This window comes from Ruditapes philippinarum, unplaced genomic scaffold (assembly GCF_026571515.1).
Source record: "Ruditapes philippinarum isolate M1 unplaced genomic scaffold, ASM2657151v2 ctg4410_1_1_1_1, whole genome shotgun sequence".
Taxonomy (NCBI): Eukaryota; Metazoa; Mollusca; class Bivalvia; order Venerida; family Veneridae; genus Ruditapes; species Ruditapes philippinarum.
The window spans coordinates 12,246-32,959 of NW_026865397.1; the positions used below are offsets into that span (position 1 = coordinate 12,246).

At 35.8% G+C, this 20,714-nt stretch overlaps 1 protein-coding gene across 2 annotated transcripts in view; it reads left to right on the forward strand.

Moving 5' to 3' along the window:
* The window catches only part of LOC132728843 (polypeptide N-acetylgalactosaminyltransferase 2-like), a 31,221-nt gene extending 10,910 nt beyond the window's left edge, over window positions 1-20,311 (forward strand). For both annotated transcript variants that reach the window (XM_060714526.1, XM_060714527.1), the window contains exons 6-14: window positions 4,818-5,024; window positions 6,098-6,173; window positions 7,941-8,044; window positions 9,939-10,065; window positions 10,816-10,908; window positions 15,322-15,405; window positions 18,081-18,207; window positions 18,636-18,752; window positions 19,644-20,311. In XM_060714526.1, the coding sequence (XP_060570509.1) occupies window positions 4,818-5,024; window positions 6,098-6,173; window positions 7,941-8,044; window positions 9,939-10,065; window positions 10,816-10,908; window positions 15,322-15,405; window positions 18,081-18,207; window positions 18,636-18,752; window positions 19,644-19,814 (1,106 nt within the window). In that variant the 3' untranslated portion in view covers window positions 19,815-20,311. The remainder of the gene's footprint in view (window positions 1-4,817; window positions 5,025-6,097; window positions 6,174-7,940; window positions 8,045-9,938; window positions 10,066-10,815; window positions 10,909-15,321; window positions 15,406-18,080; window positions 18,208-18,635; window positions 18,753-19,643) is intronic.
* The last annotated feature ends 403 nt before the right edge of the window (window positions 20,312-20,714 follow it).

The following is a 20,714-nucleotide window of genomic DNA, read 5'->3' on the forward strand; positions in this document are numbered from 1 at the left end:
CCGAAACTGCAAAATCTCTGAAATTTGAAGTCACATTATATATTTAACCCATTGCTTCATGAGCATTTTGTGAAAAATGGCTGTTTTCATTGAAAAGTCTCCCGTTACAAGTTCAAATTGCTATAATACTATAAAAACTGCTTCAACACTAATCAAACTTGGCACAAATGTTGACTGGACCATTGCCCTTGCAACAACATGCTCAGGCTTAAATTTTCTGTTACCATGGCAACGAGGGGACATCTCAAAATTGCCAAAAATCACTATTTTGCGTTGATTTTTTCCATCAAAATTGATTTCAAAGTGCTGCAACTTCTCAATGGATTGAGATAGAGTCAAATGCTTTTCAGCGTTGGTAACACGTTACCTTATGATCAATCTGGGGCCATTTACAGCCTCTCACAAGTCCAAAATTTTCTTGGCGATGAGGGGGACTCCGCCACCCTTCAAACCCCCCAAACAGAAGGGGGCACATCCCCCTTCTGGCAACCCCCTGATGTATCTTTTGGTTGGGGGGCCGCGCCGAAGAAGAGGTCACTTTTTTTAACAACATTTCTCAAACAAAAACAAGTGTTGGGGGCCTAAATAAGGCATTTTTTCATCATTTGAGACAGCAAAAAAGGGGGGGGGGGGAAAAAGGCGTGTATATGAAGTAATGGGTTAACAGAAAATGATCAAAATACTTGAAATTACCCTAAATCGTGTTTTTTCATGTTTAAACATGGCCTGTCATATAAATTTGAAGAAAAATTGTTGTTTTGTACATTTTTTTATTTTTTTCATTAACAGAAAATGATCAAAATACTTGAAATTACCCTAAATCGTGTTTTTTCATGTTTAAACATGGCCTGTCATATAAATTTGAAGAAAAATTGTTGTTTTGTACATTTTTTTATTTTTTTCATTAACCCATTGCTTCATGAGCATTTTGTGAAAAATGGCTGTTTTCATTGAAAAGTCTCCCGTTACAAGTTTAAATTGCTATAATACTATAAAAACTGCTTCAACACTAATCAAACTTGGCACAAATGTTGACTGGACCATTGCCCTTGCAACAACATGCTCAGGCTTAAATTTTCTGTTACCATGGCAACGAGGGGACATCTCAAAATTGCCAAAAATCACTATTTTGCGTTGATTTTTTCCATCAAAATTGATTTCAAAGTGCTGCAACTTCTCAATGGATTGAGATAGAGTCAAATGCTTTTCAGCGTTGGTAACACGTTACCTTATGATCAATCTGGGGCCATTTACAGCCTCTCACAAGTCCAAAATTTTCTTGGCGATGAGGGGGACTCCGCCACCCTTCAAACCCCCCAAACAGAAGGGGGCACATCCCCCTTCTGGCAACCCCCTGATGTATCTTTTGGTTGGGGGGCCGCGCCGAAGAAGAGGTCACTTTTTTTAACAACATTTCTCAAACAAAAACAAGTGTTGGGGGCCTAAATAAGGCATTTTTTCATCATTTGAGACAGCAAAAAAAGGGGGGGGGGTGAAAAAGGCGTTAAAAGGCGTGTATATGAAGTAATGGGTTAACAGAAAATGATCAAAATACTTGAAATTACCCTAAATCGTGTTTTTTCATGTTTAAACATGGCCTGTCATATAAATTTGAAGAAAAATTGTTGTTTTGTACATTTTTTTATTTTTTTCATTAACCCATTGCTTCATGAGCATTTTGTGAAAAATGGCTGTTTTCATTGAAAAGTCTCCCGTTACAAGTTTAAATTGCTATAATACTATAAAAACTGCTTCAACACTAATCAAACTTGGCACAAATGTTGACTGGACCATTGCCCTTGCAACAACATGCTCAGGCTTAAATTTTCTGTTACCATGGCAACGAGGGGACATCTCAAAATTGCCAAAAATCACTATTTTGCGTTGATTTTTTCCATCAAAATTGATTTCAAAGTGCTGCAACTTCTCAATGGATTGAGATAGAGTCAAATGCTTTTCAGCGTTGGTAACACGTTACCTTATGATCAATCTGGGGCCATTTACAGCCTCTCACAAGTCCAAAATTTTCTTGGCGATGAGGGGGACTCCGCCCCCTTCAAACCCCCCAAACAGAAGGGGGCACATCCCCCTTCTGGCAACCCCCTTATGTATCTTTTGGTTGGGGGGCCGCGCCGAAAAAGAGGTCACTTTTTTTAACAACATTTCTCAAACAAAAACAAGTGTTGGGGGCCTAAATAAGGCATTTTTTCATCATTTGAGACAGCAAAAAAGGGGGGGGGGTGAAAAAGGCGTTAAAAGGCGTGTATATGAAGTAATGGGTTAACAGAAAATGATCAAAATACTTGAAATTACCCTAAATCGTGTTTTTTCATGTTTAAACATGGCCTGTCATATAAATTTGAAGAAAAATTGTTGTTTTGTACATTTTTTTATTTTTTTCATTAACAGAAAATGATCAAAATACTTGAAATTACCCTAAATCGGTTTTTTTCATGTTTAAACATGGCCTGTCATATAAATTTGAAGAAAAATTGTTGTTTTGTACATTTTTTTATTTTTTTCATTAACCCATTGCTTCATGAGCATTTTGTGAAAAATGGCTGTTTTCATTGAAAAGTCTCCCGTTACAAGTTCAAATTGCTATAATACTATAAAAACTGCTTCAACACTAATCAAACTTGGCACAAATGTTGACTGGACCATTGCCCTTGCAACAACATGCTCAGGCTTAAATTTTCTGTTACCATGGCAACGAGGGGACATCTCAAAATTGCCAAAAATCACTATTTTGCGTTGATTTTTTCCATCAAAATTGATTTCAAAGTGCTGCAACTTCTCAATGGATTGAGATAGAGTCAAATGCTTTTCAGCGTTGGTAACACGTTACCTTATGATCAATCTGGGGCCATTTACAGCCTCTCACAAGTCCAAAATTTTCTTGGCGATGAGGGGGACTCCGCCACCCTTCAAACCCCCCAAACAGAAGGGGGCACATCCCCCTTCTGGCAACCCCCTGATGTATCTTTTGGTTGGGGGGCCGCGCCGAAGAAGAGGTCACTTTTTTTAACAACATTTCTCAAACAAAAACAAGTGTTGGGGGCCTAAATAAGGCATTTTTTCATCATTTGAGACAGCAAAAAAGGGGGGGGGGGTGAAAAAGGCGTTAAAAGGCGTGTATATGAAGTAATGGGTTAACAGAAAATGATCAAAATACTTGAAATTACCCTAAATCGTGTTTTTTCATGTTTAAACATGGCCTGTCATATAAATTTGAAGAAAAATTGTTGTTTTGTACATTTTTTTATTTTTTTCATTAACCCATTGCTTCATGAGCATTTTGTGAAAAATGGCTGTTTTCATTGAAAAGTCTCCCGTTACAAGTTCAAATTGCTATAATACTATAAAAACTGCTTCAACACTAATCAAACTTGGCACAAATGTTGACTGGACCATTGCCCTTGCAACAACATGCTCAGGCTTAAATTTTCTGTTACCATGGCAACGAGGGGACATCTCAAAATTGCCAAAAATCACTATTTTGCGTTGATTTTTTCCATCAAAATTGATTTCAAAGTGCTGCAACTTCTCAATGGATTGAGATAGAGTCAAATGCTTTTCAGCGTTGGTAACACGTTACCTTATGATCAATCTGGGGCCATTTACAGCCTCTCACAAGTCCAAAATTTTCTTGGCGATGAGGGGGACTCCGCCCCCCTTCAAACCCCCCAAACAGAAGGGGGCACATCCCCCTTCTGGCAACCCCCTTATGTATCTTTTGGTTGGGGGGCCGCGCCGAAAAAGGGGTCACTTTTTTTAACAACATTTCTCAAACAAAAACAAGTGTTGGGGGCCTAAATAAGGCATTTTTTCATCATTTGAGACAGCAAAAAAGGGGGGGGTGAAAAAGGCGTTAAAAGGCGTGTATATGAAGTAATGGGTTAACAGAAAATGATCAAAATACTTGAAATTACCCTAAATCGTGTTTTTTCATGTTTAAACATGGCCTGTCATATAAATTTGAAGAAAAATTGTTGTTTTGTACATTTTTTTATTTTTTTCATTAACCCATTGCTTCATGAGCATTTTGTGAAAAATGGCTGTTTTCATTGAAAAGTCTCCCGTTACAAGTTCAAATTGCTATAATACTATAAAAACTGCTTCAACACTAATCAAACTTGGCACAAATGTTGACTGGACCATTGCCCTTGCAACAACATGCTCAGGCTTAAATTTTCTGTTACCATGGCAACGAGGGGACATCTCAAAATTGCCAAAAATCACTATTTTGCGTTGATTTTTTCCATCAAAATTGATTTCAAAGTGCTGCAACTTCTCAATGGATTGAGATAGAGTCAAATGCTTTTCAGCGTTGGTAACACGTTACCTTATGATCAATCTGGGGCCATTTACAGCCTCTCACAAGTCCAAAATTTTCTTGGCGATGAGGGGGACTCCGCCACCCTTCAAACCCCCCAAACAGAAGGGGGCACATCCCCCTTCTGGCAACCCCCTGATGTATCTTTTGGTTGGGGGGCCGCGCCGAAGAAGAGGTCACTTTTTTTAACAACATTTCTCAAACAAAAACAAGTGTTGGGGGCCTAAATAAGGCATTTTTTCATCATTTGAGACAGCAAAAAAGGGGGGGGGGGTGAAAAAGGCGTTAAAAGGCGTGTATATGAAGTAATGGGTTAATAAAGGAAAAGCATTATAAACTGGAAGTCACAAGCCAGAACCAAGGAGTAAATGACTCCCAAACTTCCATTAATGGAAGCCCTGGTGATCATTAAATGTCTGTATAATCATCATTTAATTAAGTGAATTAGCTTTGATCATTTAATTTGTATATACACATGTAGGTATAATCCGAAGTTATAATCTAGCTGTCAGTATGGCACAGGGACCTGTGTTAATGTTTCTAAAAGCTGACTGTGAGGTGAATGTGGGATGGCTTCAGCCTTTGATTGATAGACTGGCTCAATTACCAACTGCAGTTGTTGCCCCTGTATTGGATAAAATTGATACAAAGGGAGAATACTCTGCCTCAATGAATTCTGGAAGGGGAGGTAAAATTTTATAGTTTTTTTGTTTGTTTTTTATAAATCTCAATATACTGTTTAAGTGGTTATTTTTGCGACATGGAAATATTTGCGATTTTTGCGATTTGAAATTAATCGCAAATATTTCATCACGCAAAAATTATTCCCATTTATGCAAACTTTTTTCTATCATTTAAAACACGTTTTCATACAGCATCTTACATTGTACATGAATAAGTTTGTCTGCTCATGTACTGAGATTAATTTTTCTCATGCTTGTTTCTTTAAGTTTGGTCTTAACAAATCACAATATAAATATAAAACAATATATGAGCCGCGCCATGACAAAACCAACATAGTGCGTTTGCGACCAGCATAGATCCAGACCAGCCTGCGCATCAGCGCAGTCTGATCAGGATCCATGCTGTTCGCTATCAGTTTCTCTACTTGTAATAGGGTTTGTAAGCAAACAGCATGGATCCTGATCAGACTGCGCGGATGGGCAGGCTAGTCTGGATCCATGCTGGTCGCAAACGCACTATGTTGGTTTTGTCATGACGTGGCTCATATGTGTTAATGACTCAACAGGTTATTCATATAACAAAAGAATGTTTCAAAATATGACAAAGAAATATGTGATTGGGTCCTTTATCAAACTAACAATGTATATTTCAAACAGTTGTATAAGTAATAAAGGTATTAAACAATTGAAAAGAATGATTACAATAATGGCATATTCTTAACATCTACCAGCTTAATTAATGTTATCACAAAAATATATATCAAATTTTCGCAAATAATTCTGCATGCAAAAAAGGTCCACATTTTTGACATTTCTCAAATTTTTTGTGACGAATAAATATCCACTTATACAGTACTTTGTATTTGTTTGGTTGTAGACTTTGCAAGATTTTAATTTTTGATGCTTGGAAAAAAAACAACTTATTTTAAAGTTATCTTTGAAAATGCAACTGCTATACCCAGTATCATAAACCTTTGTTTAGGTCGAGTTCAGTGTCATCATTCTGTACATGTGTTTTGTGTCATTAGACAGGTATATGCAAACAACAAAAATTATTCAATTTTCATTCCATTTTCAGGGTTTGATTGGAGTTTAATCTTTAAATGGGAAGAGAGCAGTCAAGGAAATGAGCAGCTAAATGGCAAAATTATAAGGCAAGTATTTTTGCTGGATTATGAAAAAGTAACACTTATATCTGCAGAGTTATATGGTGATTTACTACTATAGTTAAATTGTTGAAGTAAGATCTAGTTACCGGTACTAGGTTGTGCTACAGTAAAATGATCATTGTCTTGTAATGAATTATTAGCTATCTATTTATGATCTAAGATATTTTAAAGCAGCCTTGAGCTTTTATTTTCTGTTTGAAAAAAACGTTTCTGTGTTGTTTGAAACTAAGTATTTCAGTAATTTTGTCTTGGAAAAGTGCATCATATCACTGTTAAGCCTTCTTTAAAACAGTGTCTCAAGAGCTATTTATAGAGTGCCATTGAAGTTCTTAAAAGATCGGGTAATGAATCCTCTGCTTTTCTAATTTACATATAGAGAGCGGACTCAGGTAGATTAAAGATAATGAGGGGTTTCCTTATTGTTGATATATTTTATTGTCCGCAAATTTCATTTTCCACTTTAATTCTTTTTATTTGAATTATATGAAAGGACTGAACTAAATATAACGTATTTAACTTTTAGAAAAGCTGAAGGCCCCTTTAATGTTAAAATATAAAGATTGAGCAATCATCGTCTATAGTATCTGGAATATCTGGAAAGATGCATATCTCTAAACTGATTGGACAGATATGTTATTATTAGTATTAGTTTGTACAAATTTAATTTAGTTTGTTTGTGTTGGAAGCTATAAGCTTATTGAAACACTCTAAAATCCGTTCCTGGAACCAACCAGTACTTAGCAATGAATGTAAAGTATCTTGCTCAAGGAAACAAAGGCTTTCCTCTGACAGGGTTTGAACCCATGCAGTTGGCAATCCTTAGATTACTAGTCCGACATGTTAACCACTTGGTCACGCCACCACTCTAGCAAAGTATTAAATGTGTTCCGAAATAAACCTTGATAATAGCTTAACAAAATCATGGAAATTCAAAGCAAAAGCTTCCCAAAATAAAGTAACCCTTGAGCACCTTCAGCATTTTTACAGTGTCATTTTCTAACACCTTTTCTTACTGGTTCAAAACATCTATGTTGTTGTCTTCTAGCTTATACATTAAATTTATCTTGATTTTTTGAATGCCTATTTTTGGCAAACCTGGGGTATAGAATGGTGAATGAAGGGCGGCGGGCGGGCGGGAAAAAACTTTTCGTAACAGTTTTCTCAGCAACTACTTATCAAAGCCTCTTGTTATTTGGTATACAGCATTAAAACTTGGTCCCATTCCAGGGGACTCAATTTCGAGTCTGTCGTTCATCCTCTTCCTGTTTACCGACTTTTCAACATTAATGGTCAATGGTAGGAAATTTTCATGACAGTTTTTTCAGCAACAAATTATCACATTCTCTTGATATTTGGCATACAGCATTAACACATGGTCCCATACGGTGGGATTGGATTTAAGGTTTGTTGCTCATCCTTTTCCTGTTTACCAACTAAGTTGACAATGGGATTGGAATTAATGTTTGTTGCTTATCCTTATCCTGTTTACCAACTCAGTTAAATTTTGGACATCAATGGTCAATGAACCTAAACAAAACTAGTCTTGAATCAAGGACAGGGTAGTATATAAGTTACCCGATGATAATTGCTTTTATAATCATCAAGGGCATAACTGATTATTGTTTGTATTTTCAAAATTGTTGCTATCATAGTACACATGTATGATTTTCAAGTATAAAACAACAATAATATATTTATCATTTTACATGCCATTTACATTTGGTAAAGAATAACATTTTGTGATATTTTCAGGTCCCCAGTTTATCCAGGTCATGTATTTTGTATAAGAAAAGACAGATTCCTACAGCTAGGAAAATTTGATGATGAGCTAGAATTGGAGGGTGGAGACAATTTTGGTATGCTATATATCAAATAATTCATGGACAACCATTTGTTACATTTTCTCATGCAATTTAATCACATGTTCTGATATTTTTGAAGTTGGTGCAAACTTCTTCTAGTTCTCCTGTCAAGCTTGTACATTTTAAATTGATAAGTAAAAGTTGCCATTACAAAGCATTGACTATCCTTTTCTAGTTCTCCTACCAAGCTTGTATATAGTAAAGTGATAAAGTAAAAAATTGCCAGCGCGGAGATAGAAATAGACACACATGCACGCCACGAATATTGAGTTGAGTCAACTTGTATATCCATGGACTGGCTATACTATATACTGTACACTACTTAATTTTTGTATTTTTAGTTTTTGACATCTTAAACCCTTAGTCTGCTGATGACTACAAAATCTTCCCATGCAACGAGTGCAGACCCAAGTGTCCTCTGATCATGGTCTACACTGTTCACTATTCCATTATTATAAAGTCTCTACTTATTTTGAAAGTTTTCCCTACAATTGATAAATGTTTTTGCCTATCTTGAAAGATTAACATTTTCAATTAACAAATTTAGCTTCATAAGGGTGAAGCTACTAATAAAATGATCCAAATTTCAGCAGGGAATGACATGTCAGTCATGCATCTTTAGCAATGTTTTGGTTAATTTAGGGTAAACATTGCTGTTTACTGGTTTGGGACCACCAAAACCGGACAACCACCAAACCCGGACGGCCCCGAAAATGCTTAATTTAGTATTTTCTTTGTTCAATGGTTGTCAGTCACTTTTTTATCAACAATAAATGCATGTTTCTTCTAAAATTAAGTAAATAAATTTATTTCAATCTCCGTAAAAGGTAATATTTAAATGTTTATTTCAAGAATGTTGATGTTGAAATTTTGGGGTCAAGAAAGAAATGCCTGACCACATATACCAGCTATAATCATTTGCAGAGTAAACAATAGAATATCCAAAACTTCAGCATTTGTTGCTGAAATATTGTACATCATGTTAAAAATAAACAAATAAAAACACCCAAGCTTTTATCTGAAATAAATCTGGTCATGTACATATCTGTCCGGACACATGGTACTGAAGTGTAGACAATTTAGGTAATTTTGATACCCTCTTTGTCGAGCCTCAGATATAAGTGTCAATACAATCAGAAATAAACAAACTAGTGTGTTAGTAAGGAGAAGAACCTACCTGAACTGTGTCAAATTTTAATATCTCTAGGTTTAAAATTTTATAATCTGTACGGAAAAATGTTCAAAAAGTGTCCGGTTGATGGTCCCGACCAGAAGTATATACATTAAAGATTGGGCTTGACAATGTAATTTAAAGCAAGTTTGTACATACAGCAGTTGTATGTTGATTATCAGACAATTATAGGTTAAATTTTGTTGAAATATTTGAGCCGCACCATGACAAAACCAACATAATGGGTTTGCGACCAGCATGGATCCAGACCAGCCTGCGCAGTCTGATCAGGATCCATGCTGTTCGCTATCAGTTTCTCTACTTGTTATAGGGTTTGTAAGCGAACAGCATGGATCCTGATCAGACTGCAGTGGATGCGAAGGCTGGTCTGGATCCATGCTGGTCGCAAACCCATTATGTTGGTTTTGTTATAGCGCGGCTCATTTTGTTGACCCGTAGTCAACTGGCGGCAACTGAAAATACCCATGTGACCAGTGCAGACCAAGATTAGCCAACATATCTGTGCTGTCTTATCATGGTCTGCACTGTTTGCTAATTCAGTCTCAACATATTTTGAAATTTTCCTGACTTCCCCAAAAGAATTATGAATAGTTTTGTTCAGAATGAAAAATGGTCAAGTCTATTTAAGATATTAAGTATGGTAAGTAAATATTGACAAATGTAAAAAGAAAACCACACAATATTTTATGTTTCCAGAATTATCATTTAAAACATGGTTGTGTAATGGTGTTGTCGAGATATTGTTGTGTAGTCGTGTAGGTCACCACGAACTGGACAATGAGATTCATGGAGTACCGTCCGGAAAGCAAAACATCTACTTAAAGTAAGATCAGTGTAGGCTTAGTTTATGTTTGAAACATGCTTTCATCAGTGAAATTAGATATTATCATATAACTGGTAAATATTCTATCTCAACTGTTCTTGATGAGTTGGAAAGGTAAAATTTACGTACTTGAATAAAGCAGGTATATACCTTGATTATAATCATAGCTTTTTGCTTATTTAAACCAGTCTCAAGTCCTATTCTGTGGTTATCATGTATACGGTAAGTGGCTTGAGGAATCATTGTTATAACTGTAATTGGACTTGTAATAAACAACAACTAAATATAATAAATTGTTATACATTCTTATACTCCTAAGAAAGCTAACAAGAGACCGCCTCCCTGGTCAAGGGGTTAGAGTCGATGACTTCTAATCAAGTTACCTCTCTGGCGTGGGTTTGATCCCCGGGAGATGCTTTGGTAGTTTAGTGTGGAGGAAGGTAGTCCAGTACTGGTGTAACTCTCCAGGAACGATAGTTAGGAAACTACCAGCCTATATGACTGAAATACTGTTGGAAAAAGGGGTAAAATGAAACAAACAAAAGCTTACAAGCTACCGAATACAAAATGGGAAGAATGACTGATTACTTGAGTATTGAAATATGGTTCTCTTTGCCAACCCTAAGATATATTACATTAATACCTAAGCAATCTCATTCTGTCAATAGATGGGTATTTGTTAAAAAAAAGGTTCATAAGAAATCATATGATATGTTAACTTGTTAGAAATATATATTTTATTTATGACAGGAATATCAAGCGTGTTGCAGAGATTTGGATGGATGATCACAAGAGATTCTTCTACTACACGAAACCTTCTGCTCGAATGTTGAATGTAGGGAGGTCAGATGATATAATGCTTTTAAAACCTCATTAGTTTTATAGTCTACACTTTTATTTATTTGTCATTCAGTATGGGACCTTTTCCAACTGTCACCACGGTGTCAGAATATTTTATAATACACATTCCCAATGGCAAATAATCTTATTTTTTCGGAATCTTTAAGCAAAATTCCCAATCAAACTGAAATTCCTAATATCCAAATGACATTCATTCTGGCATCTTGCAAACAGATATTTCCTCACATTTTATCTTCAAATATTTTTGTTAATGTTATGCTTTGATTGATATTTGTGTTGGTCAGAATACTTATTGTGGCATAATTCAAATACTACACCAAAAGAGCCTGAAAGGAGATTTCGAATGGTACCAAATATTTTTCCCAATTCAGCAATTTTAAGATGCAAAATTTCCCAAACTGGGCTACATACTTTTTAGTCCCCTACCGGTTTACCGGAGGGGACTTTAGGTTTACCCTCCGTCCGTCTGTCTGTCCGTCCGTCTGTCCGTCCGTCAGTCCGTCCGTCCACAAAACTGGATCCCGCGATAACGCAAAAAGTACTGAAGATATTTTAATGAAACTTGATATATGGATAGATGGCAGTATGGAGATTATGCACGTCTTTTTCTTTTCTTCCTATGTTGAAAATTCTGGTTGCTATGGCAACAAATAGACTGAAAATATGGCAAATTTTACACATAACCTGGATCCCGCGATAACGCAAAAAGTACTTAAAATATTTTTATGAAACTTGATATATGGATAGATGGCAGTATGGAGATTATGCACGTTTTTTTCTTTTCTTCCTATGTTGAAAATTCTGGTTGCTATGGCAACAAATAGACTGAAAATATGGCAAATTTTACACATAACCTGGATCCAGTGATAACACAAAAAGTACTGAAAATATGTTTATGAAACTTGACATATGGGTAGATGGCAGTATGGAAATTATGCACATCCTTTTTAGCTCGACTATTCGATAAGAATAAGTAGAGCTATTGCAGTCACCCGAGCGTCGGCGTCCGCGTTCGCGTCGGCGTAACCACTTATGTTAAAGTTTTTGTAATAGTTCAAATATTTTCAAAGTCCATTGACATATGGCTTTGAAACTTTGCACACTTGTTCAACATCATGACCCCAACCTGTAAACAGGAGGAGGTAACTCTATCGAGCATTTTGACAGAATTATGCCCCTTTTTCGACTTAGAATTTACGTTAAAGTTTTTGTAATAGTTCAAATATTTTCAAAGTCCATTGACATATGGCTTTGAAACTTTGCACACTTGTTCACCATCATGACCCCAACCTGGAAACAGGTGGAGGTAACTCTATCAAGCATTTTGACAGAATTATGCCCCTTTTTCGACTTAGAATTTACGTTAAAGTTTTTGTAATAGTTCAAATATTTTCAAAGTCCATTGACATATGGCTTTGAAACTTTGCACACTTGTTCACCATCATGACTCCAACCTGTAAACAGGAGGAGGTAACTCTATCAAGCATTTTGACAGAATTATGCCCCTTTTTCGACTTAGAATTTACGTTAAAGTTTTTGTAATAGTTCAAATATTTTCAAAGTCCATTGACATATGGCTTTGAAACTTTGCACACTTGTTCACCATCATGACCCCAACCTGTAAACAGAAGGAGGTAACTCTATCAAGCATTTTTTTTACTATCAAGCACTTAGAATAGTCGAGCGTTGCTGTCCTACCGACAGCTCTTGTTTATCTTCCTATGCTGAAAATTCTGGTTGCTATGGCAACAAATAGACTGAATTTCAAGATTTCTGATTCTAGTTTTTAAGTTTTTTCACTATAAGTTCTTTATTCCTTAAGGTATTTTCTTCAAACTTTAAATATAAGTTGCTTGTCATCAACCACATCATATGTGACAAGGTTTACAACTCTAGCACAAAATTTATCAGAATTACCTCCCTTGAACTTAAAATTTTCATGAAAAAAACATTGTTTTTTTTAATAACTTCTTTTTCTGAATGTATCTACATGTACTTCAAACTTCATATAAATGTTTCTTATTGTCACTCAACATTTGTGAGTGTTCAATACTCTAGCAAGACTATTTCCAGAATTATGCCCCTTTTGAACTTAGACTTTTTTTTGAGAAATTGGTAATTTTTACTCCAACTTCTTCAATCATGATAGGATTTTTAAAATGTTATATTTTGATAACAGGGATGTTTAAAAAATAACTTTAGAGTGTCCTTCAGTCCGTCTGTCTGTACATAAAAACTGTTTCCTGTGATCATTTTTAAAGAACTTTTTCAACAAATTTACTTAAAATAGGAACCTAAGTGAATGGCCAATGGCCCTTCAGAATGTTGCTTGGGCTCTTACCGGTAGGGGACTTATGGATTGCTTGCAATACTATGATAATTGCTTGTTCCCAAAAGAGCTAGAATCTAGAACACTCACTTTCATGAGAGAAAAACTTGCTCGGGTGCAGGAGGGAAGTATTTTGTGAATATATGCAATTATGCATTAATAATAATACATGTTATTAAGTCAATAATGTTTTTGATTTTTATGCTCCCGTAGATATTTTATTTAAGTGTATCATTGTTGTTTTGTCTGTCTGACTGTCACTCCTACTGTTTCTTATAGCACCTTTTTATTGTTGACTGATATTGGAGGTACCTGCAAATGCATGTTTTTCAGATTTCTTGGATCAATATTTCCAAGGCTACAGAATTGTTGTCCTTATATAAGGACCATTATTAAGTTCAACTCAAAACATTATTGAGGAGTGTTTACTGATATACTCTTTTTGCACTTGGTTCAAACAGTATTTATTTCAGTTTAATTGTATAGGAAGCTTATAGCTTATAACCGCACTCTGGAATCCATTCCTGGAACCAACTAGTACTGAGCAATGAGGGTAATGTTTCTTGCTCAAGAAAACAATGACTAACCTCTGACTGGGTTAATACCCACACAGATAGCTATTTTTCGTTTACTTGTCCCATGCCTTAACTACTGAGCCCTGCCACCTCACTTGTGGCCATGAATATTTATTAATTTCTTTTATTTAAGAAATATTTTCAGTACTTGGTCAAAATGCATCATTTTGGGTTTATTGTGTCGCCTTGAAAAGGTGACATATAGGGTTTACTTTTGTCAGCGGCGTCTGTGTCGGCGGCGTCTGTGTCGGCGGCGTTGTCGGCGGCCCCTAAAGCCTGTCCGGAGCATAACTCAGTCACTATAAGTCTGATTGACTTCAAACTTGGTATGCATGCTTCTTTCAATAACTTGAAGTGCAGTGCACAAGGACCGGTACTCTGCAGTTCTTATTTTTTGAGTTATTGCCCTTTGTTAATTTTCATACTTTAATTTTGTCCGGGCCATTTCTCTTCAACTAAAACAGCTATGGACTTGAAACATCATAGGATGATAGATCTCATTAAGAAGAAGTGCAGTGCATAAGAACCGGTACTCTGCACTTCCTAATTTTTGAGTTATTGCCCTTTGTTAATTTTCATACTTTATTTTTGTCCGGGCCATTTCTCCAAATGTATAAAAGCCATGGACTTGAAACTTCATAGGATAATAGGTCTCATTAAGAAGAAGTGCAGTGCACAAGAACAGGTACTCTGCATTTCTTATTTTTTGAGTTATTGCCCTTTGTTTATTTTCATACTTAAATTTTGTCCGGGCCATTTCTCCTTAAGTATAAAAGCTATGGACTTGAAACTTCATAGGATGATAGATCTCAGTAAGAAGAAGTGCAGTGCACAAGAATCGGTACTCTGCATTTCTTATTTTTTGAGTTATGGCCCTTTGTTAATTTTCATACTTAATTTTTGTCCAGGCCATTTCTCCGAAAGTATAAAAGTTATGGACTTGAAACTTCATAGGATGATAGGTCTCATTTAGAAAAAGTGCAGTGCATAAGAACTGATACTCTGCATTTCTTATTTTTTGAGTTATTGCCCTTTGTTGATTTTCTTACTTTATTTTTGTCCTGGTCATTTCTCCTCAAGTATGAAAGCTAACGACTTGAAACATCATAGAATGATAGATCTTATTGATAAGAAGTGCAGTGCACAGAAACTGCTGCTCTGCACTTATTATTTTTTTAGTTATTGCCCTTTGTTATTTTTCATATTTCATTTTTGTCCTGGCCATTTCTCCTAAACTACATGGCGACACATCCGACTCGCGGAGTTCTAGTTTATATATTTATATTACAATTATAATTGATAATTTCATGTGAAATCAAGAAATAAACTTTTCAAACTACTGTTTTTAAATGTATAATAAAAAGTTTTGTCTTTGAATGATTATAATTGAGTGCTTTTCAGTTTTCAACTTATATTTTTCAATTTTCAGTATGTAGTTTGAAGTTTTCAACCTGCAGTTCACCATTATAATTTATTAACTGTATGTTTCAGTGTAATGGAGAGAAAGTCCTTGAGGAAGAATTTAAAATGCAAAAACTTCAAATGGTATCTGGATAATGTGTATAAAGAGCTAAGGTATGCTTTTATCCTAGTTAAGGTGTCAGTGGAAGGTTATACCAGAAGTTAGTTCATGGATAACCTTTGTTCACTGACCAGCGCATGAATAACCTGTGTACACTGACCAGTGCATGAGTAACCTGTGTTCACTGACCAGTGCATGGATAACCTGTGTTTACTGACCAGTGCATTGATAACCTGTGTACACTGACCAGTGCATGAGTAACCTCTGGTCACTGACCAGTGCATGAATATCCTGTGTTCACTGATCAGTGCGTTGATAACCTGTGTTCACTGACCAGTGCATGGATAACCTGTGTTTACTGACCAGTGCATGGATAACCTGTGTTCACTGACCAGTGCATTGATAACCTGTGTACACTGACCAGTGCATTGATAACCTATGTACACTGACCAGTGCATGGATAACCTGTGTACACTGACCAGTGCATTGATAACCTGTGTTCACTGACCAGTGCATGAATATCTTGTGTTCACTGACCAGTGCATTGATAACCTGTGTTTTACTGACCAGTGCATGGATAACCTGTGTTCACTGACCAGTGCATGGATAACCTGTATACACTGACCAGTGCATGAGTAACCTGTGTTCACTGACCAGTGCATGAATATCCTGTGTTCACTGACCAGTGCATTGATAACCTGTGTTCACTGACCAGTGCATGGATAACCTGTTTACACTGACCAGTGCATGGATAACCTGTGTTCACTGACCAGTGTGGATAACCTGTGTTTACTGACCAGTGCATTGATAACCTGTGTACACTGAGCAGTGCATGGATAACCTGTGTTCACTGACCAGTGTATGGATAACCTGTGTACACTGACCAGTGCATGGATAACCTGTGTTCACTGACCAGTGCATGAATAACCTGTGTTCACTGACCAGTGCATGGATAACCTGTTTACACTGACCAGTGCATAGATAACCTGTGTACACTGACAGGTGCATGGATAACCTGTGTACACTGACAAGTGCATGGATAACCTGTGTTCACTGACCAGTGCATGGATAACCTGTGTTCACTGACCAGTGCATGGATAACCTGTGTACTCTGACCAGTGCATGGATAACCTGTGTTCACTGACCAGTGCATGAATAACCTGTGTTCACTGACCAGTGCATGGATAACCTGTTTACACTGACCAGTGCATAGATAACCTGTGTACACTGACCAGTACATGGATAACCTGTGTACACTGACCAGTGCATGGATAACCTGTGTTTACTGACCAGTGCATGAATAACCTGTGTTCACTGACCAGTGCATGGATAACCTGTTTACACTGACCAGTGCATAGATAACCTGTGTACACTGACCAGTACATGGATAACCTGTGTACACTGACCAGTGCATGTATAACCTGTGTACACTGACTAGTGCATAGATAATCTGTGTACACTGACCAGTGCATGTATAACCTGTGTAGACTGACCAGTGCATAGATAACCTGTGTTCACTGACCTGTGCATTGATAACCTGTGTACACTGACCCGTGCTTGTATAACCTGTGTACATTGACCAGTGCATTGATGACCTGTGTATACTGACCAGTGCATGGATAATCTGTGTTCACTGACCAGACTTCATACTGTTTGATGGTTAATACCAATTAATACCAATAATTCGAGATTTCTGAAATGTACATTTTACATTTACCAACTAAAAATGGGATAATTTTGATCTGAAATATTGCTAGGTAAAGGGTACATAAAGCAGAGTTTTGGTTGTTTTAAATGAGATCATCTGATTGATTTTCTAATAGGTTTTATGAATACAAGCCACACTTTTTGGAATAGTAAAAGAGAACTTATTTCATATTCAATCCTTGAAACTACTCATATTTTGTTTTTTAGGACTCATATTTTATCTAAAAGGATAATGAAACCTAATCTTAAGGCCAACACTTTGTAAAGATCCTTCACAAATTATCATAAAGACCATTTCCAAGATTGGTTAACATAAAATAAAATCTTTGCATTTTAATATTTGAAACAAAATATCATAAAAAATCTCTGCATTTATTTGAAACAAAGTAACATATAAATGGTTGAAATCAGTGGCAGAACTGGTCTCCACTGGTTCTAGTATGATTTTATAGGAGAGGCTATCATGATATTATTGTGTTTTTACAGCATGATAAAAGTGTGATGGAAAAGCAACTCCTAAATACTGTATAAAATCTGTTAATTTACAAATAATGCTTTGTAATTTGAAAACTTTGATAATAACAAATCATAAGATGACAGACATGCTAATTGACTCTTATATAATGTTTATTTGGGAAGGTTACTTGATGTAGTATCAACTTAAAACAAACAACAGAGAGTAATAATTTCCCCTTGTGGCTGAAGCATTGCCTTTAAGGGTTAAGGCATCACGCCCCATCAGAATTGCAGCCACCATTTTAGTGGTTTAGTGACTATATAGAGGGGACGAAATAGGTTGGAATTACTGAAGTCTTTGCATCTCTTAGCTGTAGGAAGTGAGTTGGTTTTTATCCCTGGTGTTGCTTTAAAATTGTAACACCTGAGGTTAGCCAAAATCATCTTTCCTTTTTTGGTGCCATATGACCTAAATTGTATTGGTGTGCTGTAAAACCAACAAGAAAAAAAAGGAAGAAAACTGTTTCTATTAGTTACATCTATATGTTTTCATATATGAACACAGACTACCATTGACAGATGAGATATTGTTTGGTAATATTCGTCAAGATGACCTCTGTGTGGACATTGAGATAGGTCATGTACCTGCTATAGCCAAGCTGAGTGAGTGTAACAGTGACAGAGGCACTCAGGTTTGTATTTAGTTTAAACACATTCAACTATCTTTCTTTGATTTGCTCATTTGACACTGCTGTTGGTAGTTTTCACTCCCAGTCACAGCATTAAGTCACATTGAATTTACAACAGCACAGTTCTGGCCAGGCCATCAAGCACTTTACCAGTTCAAGTTGCCTTCACTTTCCAAAAGAACTGATAATGTCTGTACATGCCAGAGAAGAGGTACAGTGTGGAAGACCATAGGAAGGATTTCATGATCAATCACAATGCAAGTGGCCTGCATTGTCTGGAAATCGAACACAGGTTGCCCGATTCACAATCCAAAACTCTACATATTGAGCTAACTGGACAGTTTTTTTGCACATTTTTTCGCAAAAAAAATCTTATTACTTATGTCATTGTAAAGGCTATCTGTGAAAAGAAATCTCATTCTTTATTTCAGGACTGGTCATTTAAGAAGAAAGGGGAGATAAGCAATGGTGGGATGTGTTTGACAGCGGACACTATTGGCACACATGGTTATGTGATGATACATTTTTGTACAAAAGAAGATTCACAGGTGATGTTATAGTAATTATGTTGACCATTTAACGGCAAATTTTATTCTTTTTTATAGAAAGACTTACAAAACAAGCCCATTTTGTTGTGTAGACTAATAATTTTACTGAAACATTCACAACATTATTTATATAATTTAGATGCAATTACATATAAGTCATGAGACTCTTGAATGAACTTTTTACTTTCCAAAGAATAGCGCAAGCTATGTACTGATCCGAGCATCACCATTAACTTTCGTTCAGTTTGTATGTGCACGTTTGTATCTCCAAAACTTCTGAATGGAATGGGTTGAAACACACCTGTTCTCTGTGATTATCTAAAAGGATTGAAATAGATCAGAGTTATGACCTTTTCTTACAGTCAAGCACTGAGAATAGTCAAGCGGGCTGTTTTATGGACAGCTTTTGTTAGTCATTACATTTGATAGCTTGAATCCTTGATAATTTGTAAAAGCATACATTAAAATGAAATGCAAAAGAAGAAACAAAAGTTATATTCAGAGGGAAAAAACAACTGTGACTTGATATACCATTAAAGGGGAGTAACTCAGTGCCTGAATTTCAGAAGAGCTGTTGAAACTGGATATTTACTGAAAATAAAAGTTTTATCACCAGCAATGGGCAAGAAAGTGATTATTGGCCCCGGATAAAAAATGTCCCATGGGCTGACACATCTGGGGCCATTATAATTTTATAGATAGATAATCACCTACTGGCCATACTCTGCTGTGTATTAACCTCTGTCATAATCATAATTAAATAAATTAATACATGTACATGTATGTTACTACTTATGTCTTAACCAATTAATTTCCCACATCTATATGTTGTTTTACAACGCCATACATAATGCCTTCTAATGCATTGTACAAATGTTATTGTTTTTACAGAAATGGAAATATTTGAATGGTCAGATTTATCGTGAGGGAACCAGTCAGTGTTTAGACAGTCACAAAGCTGATGTAGGTCTCGTTATCTCACAGTGTGAAGAATTGTTTTCTAGTCAAAAATGGAAGGTAGCTTCAAAATCCATGATGTCTCGAAACAAAGATGAAGTTTGAATGAATCTAGTCTATCTTTGTATGAGCAAAAAGACTTGGGATCAAAGTGTCCTTAAAACACAACACTATAAAAGCCTTACACTCACTGGTACTTTGCAAAGTTCTAGGCAGTGTCACAAGTGCCTTTTATTCATAAAAATAAATTCAAAACCCCTTATTAAATTATAAAAATTGGAAATGTTATTAACTTGTAGCCTGCTGGTTGCTACTTAAAAATCCTGTATGTTGTAATTAAGGTTGTATCGCACTTAAGTGAAATTTAATACATTTTGTATATGTACATAATTATGCTTCTAAAACAGTTTTCAAACATCGAGGAATATGTAAAATATGTACTGCAAATATTTGTCCACATTATATGTAATTATTAAAATATATGCATTCATTTCTTATTGAAAAATTTGACTTAGACTTTATAGAAAATAAATTTCTTATGACCTCCCTTTATTAACATGAAATGTAAATACAAATAATGCTTTTTGAAACTTACAATATTGCTTCATTTGAGCATTATATTTATGATATTAAACAATAAAAAATTGAGTTACAGGATCTCTAATAAACCCATACGATCAGAACAGACTAGGATCAGCTGTCAGATCTGTTCTGTACTTCTTGCTGTTCAATCTATACATATTTCAAAATTTTCTTTTAAAGCAGCATGCCTCAAGATTCATGCTAATTTTTATGAAAAATTTGAAAAGGTATAAAATAATGTGACATGAAGTGATGTCCAATTTCTTAATAATGTGTGGCAGTCTTTTTACATTTTTGGCAGATTAATAATTTATCCTTTTTAGCTCACCTGAGGTTTGTTTTGATGATTTCTAGATCAAGTTTGAATATCACCTGGGGTCAAAAACAATGTCACACTGCCCAAATATGGATAAACATTGCTAA